The sequence below is a fragment of a genome, unplaced genomic scaffold, assembly GCF_019419815.1.
Source record: "Pyrus x bretschneideri cultivar Hongxiangsu unplaced genomic scaffold, Pyrus_bretschneideri_v1 Contig4, whole genome shotgun sequence".
Lineage (NCBI taxonomy): Eukaryota > Viridiplantae > Streptophyta > Magnoliopsida > Rosales > Rosaceae > Pyrus > Pyrus x bretschneideri.
The window spans coordinates 11029011-11032825 of record NW_025999723.1 but is presented as its reverse complement, the minus strand read 5'-3'; the positions used below and the strand labels follow the sequence as shown (position 1 = coordinate 11032825).

Here is a 3815-nt window from a genome sequence, read left to right as displayed (position 1 = left end):
CCGACGTTCATCTTGCATTGCTTAGATGTTTCATGTATTTGCAGACTAATCGTTGGTTGTATACATTTTTTTTAAATATAAGAGTGTTAGCGATAAGGATCGGGTGACAGTAATAATGTATAAGTAAACTGAAGTTCATTACACGTTCTATTAATCAAATGCCAAGATGAATGAATTATATATACAAACAAGCGAAAAAATTACGATACTCTAGGAGTATTAAATGGTCCTCCATTTAGATCAACTTCAACGACCATAGCATCGCCCATTAACATGACAAGGGAGATACAATTTTTTTTTTTGGGGGGGGGGGGGGGGGGGGGGGGTGGTGGGGAAGGAGGGTGGTTGCAGAGTTAAAATCTTGAAGTTGCATGGATGTATAATTTGAATGAAACCCTAAATTCAACGAGGGGAAGATAGAGACCAATCATCTGTTTAAATAGGAGAACAAGACAAAGCAGTATGGGGCAAACCATTAATGCTATGTACATGGTAAAATGTCAAAGATCTTTCATCGAATCATTCTCCAATGTTGTCTTTGTATATGCAAGAGAGAGAGAGGGTAAGTAGTCTCATTCAATAAATTAGCCAGATAGGTAAGCTACAACATTAAACAGCCAAACCTAATTACTTCCTAACTAGAGAAAAGGGAAAAATCATCAGGAGTTGTTGTATCTGTTATTGGTCGTCTTAAGCTCTGTTCTTCTTCTACTTGCAAATACTTCTCCATGTCTCATTAACCAGAACCTCTCTATTTCTTCCGCTTTCCGGCCTGGAAGCCTCCCAGCTATAAGAGCCCACCTGAGCTATATACAAGTCTAGTTAGAACTCTGCAGAACACTTACATATTTTCCACTAGTTAAGACCAAAATAAGAGAACAATCAATGTATGATTCTTGCACAATCATTTGTGGATAAGTATATGATTCTTGCACTTGCACATTGTAATAGTAAGAGAATTATATATTCATGGTTCTTAATTTGTATGTTCATGTCACTGTTCTAAAAATCCCCGCCTAGACTGCCTCGGCATCCGCCTAACCCGCCCAAACCTGTCTAGGCACTCACCTAGGTTGTGACTCACTTAGACAGAAAATAAATAACTTTCATTTTGCATTTTATTGTTTTCAATAAATTGTAAAAGACTTGTTGAATACTTAAATGAACACACATTATATGTTTGTTCCCCATGCCTTCATTATGTTCCATTACTTCATAATATATATGTCGTTCTATTTTATAGTTTTTGCTGTAATTATATACATTTTTAAGGATAAAGAGACATTTGTTTACATGAAATATAATAAATTTACTTAAATATGCCTAGTCTCCTTAGGCACTAAGCCCCAACCTGCCGCCTGACTGGCACCTAGTGTCTTTTAAAACCTTGGTTCATGTAAATTGGTCCAAAGGTACTTCTGTCCCCTTTATTGGAAGAAACTCAAAATTTGAATACTCTCTCTACAATAAAATAAGAAGTTACACAACAAATATTTTGAAATTGCTATTAGACCCATTGCTTTCAGTGTTCTTTCGAACGATACAAGTATACAGGGATTCTCTGAAGGATGGGGGTGAACCAACTTAGGCTCGGAGGGGCACGTGCTTCTTCTGACCTACGGTTATTTTCCACTCTCTCAGTTAAATTGGTGGTCGCGTAGTCAATCAACCATGTTAGTGCTCCTCTCTAACTCTAGGGTGGAGAGAGATGATCCCCTAACCAAGATGTCTCCTTCCACCCAAAGTTCTTCTGCAAAATCTGCGAAAGAGCAGGGTTCTAACTTCTAAAGCATTTTCCTTAGGATTATGGATATAAGAGAACGAATTTTTACCTTTTGTCAACGAGAAAGTATGTTCGAACTGATGATCTCTTAATATTGATAAAAAAGTCACTAGACGAATAAAACTATTAAATGGTGAAAAAAACTTTGTACTAGGATTTTTTCCCCTCATTGTTTCATCTCTTCCTTTCACATTCTCTATCTTGTCTGTCTTTTTTATAAAAAAAATTAATATAAAATGTTAACGTAACTTAACCATAACCCTTCAAATAGAATCGGAGAAAAGACGAGGAAAAAAAAAGAGATGAGATAATCCTACTCCTAAAACATTAACTATGGTGGGTTGGTTGCGGTGGAAGTACTATGGTTTTAAAAACTCTTGCCTTTCTCACCAAACCATGGGACATAACTTTTGCCAAAAAATACTTAAATAACAATCGCAATCACATGATCAAGAACTATGGTGACCACATTTCAACAACCAAAATGATCTGCTTCTCATATATTTTTTGCCTAAAAAGGAAAAATAAACCCAGACTTCATAAGGGTGAAACTCAGAAAGAAGATAATTTGGCACATTCGTACTTACCTGTCTCCGACGAGCTTGTACATTCTGCAAATGAGATCTTCTTCTTGTTCAGTCATGTTTATGAACTCCCACTCAATACTGCTCACCTCTGCAAATTACATGCAACAAACAGATACAGAGACTTTATATATTGGAAATACCCAATAATGTATGAAAAACAATGGTGTATCATGTTAAAAAATTAAGTGGAAAAGATCAAAGAAATTAAGCCTAAGTTTTTGCTTCTTTTTTACTTTTTTTTTTTGAAAAGAAAAATTAACCAAAAGAAGAGTGAAATTTGAGCAAAAAGAAGAAATGAAGAAAACCCATTAAAGATTGACCAAAAAGATGAGAACCCAGAAAGTTATTTTTGTGAAAGCGAAAGAGTTGGTGGGTTTGCCTTCAGAGCAAGAAGTGCTAGTCTTGGCTTGTTTTCTGCGGCGTCTGTCCATGCCTTCTTTCTTCTCTTTTCTTTTCAAAAAGTTGGTGGTAGTGAATTTAAGAGAATTTTAGACCGAACAGAGGGAGAGAAAACCCAAGTAAAGTTTGATGAAGGACAAAACTAACAAGAAGAATTGGATTTTAATAGTTTCCCAAGAGGGATTTCAGGAAAAACAGATTCCTGGATTTTTAAGGAGCTTATTTTTTCAAAAACATGTTTCTTGAGAGAAGAGCTTGAATGCTTTGGAGAAGAAACCAATGGAAATATGGAATGGCAGGTCCTACCGAACAAACAAAATATAATTCTGTTGACTTGTAGTTGTCCCTGGAGTCTGTAGACAAGAGTTTACAAGGTCAATGGGTTGTTGAATCCGCTCTTGTTAGCTCTTGTTAGATTTACGTCAATACCCTTTAAATTGTAGGTGTAAATCTTTATTTTCTTGTGGTATTTGGGGCTTATCCGTATTTTGCCAAAGGGCTTTCTGATGGGTAATACTTATACAAGGTGATGTGTCACGCTCCCAAGCTAACTAGTGCCGCATAATTCCCCAGGGTGAAACATGAATGGCCAGATAATTGGAAAATAATCACCATTAACTAATTAACTGATAAGATGTTACTCCTTCAGGTATTAGTTAGTAGTCTGGACATCATTAATTAACACGTAATTCGATGCGGTTCTTGATTAGCACCATATCTAGTTAATCGGCTACTAAATTTATAGAAGTCTGATATCCACACATCCTATTTTACTTTCACACATTTTTTTTAATTTTCAACCGTCGAATTGGATGAACTGAAGAAGATCCACGGATAAAAATTATCAACAGATGTATGAGAAGTAAAATGAGATATGTGGATAGCACATCCTAATTTCTAACAGTGAAGCTGTCTTGACAACTAGTTATTGAAATTGACTGGCACACAAAATACCTATAAGCACAAAAAGACTACTTGCTAGAAAAGCTATCACAAAGAGAATATGTGCTCCCTGGGTTTGTATTGTGATCACATGAGGTGTGTCG

General features: G+C 36.0%; 1 protein-coding gene across 1 annotated transcript; it reads right to left on the bottom strand.

The window, feature by feature from the left end:
* Positions 1 to 417: 417 nt before the first annotated feature.
* LOC125468707 (transcription factor CPC-like) lies at positions 418 to 2851 on the bottom strand. Its single transcript, XM_048564945.1, has 3 exons — positions 2750 to 2851; positions 2371 to 2458; positions 418 to 801 (listed from the first exon to the last, which is right to left on the bottom strand). Exons 1-3 carry the CDS (start codon positions 2799 to 2801, stop codon positions 660 to 662), a joined length of 282 nt encoding a protein of 93 aa, XP_048420902.1. The 5' UTR covers positions 2802 to 2851; the 3' UTR covers positions 418 to 659.
* Positions 2852 to 3815: the final 964 nt, after the last annotated feature.

What these genes read in the sequence shown, in the direction of transcription:
- LOC125468707 (XM_048564945.1), bottom strand. Translation starts at nt 2,801, where the DNA reads ATGGACAGACGCCGCAGAAAACAAGCCAAGACTAGCACTTCTTGCTCT. An exon ending in TAGCACTTCTTGCTCTGAAG is followed by an intron (nt 2,459 to 2,749) that starts GCAAACCCACCA and finishes TGTAATTTGCAG; the next exon opens with AGGTGAGCAGTATTGAGTGG. An exon ending in TACAAGCTCGTCGGAGACAG is followed by an intron (nt 802 to 2,370) that starts GTAAGTACGAAT and finishes TATATAGCTCAG; the next exon opens with GTGGGCTCTTATAGCTGGGA.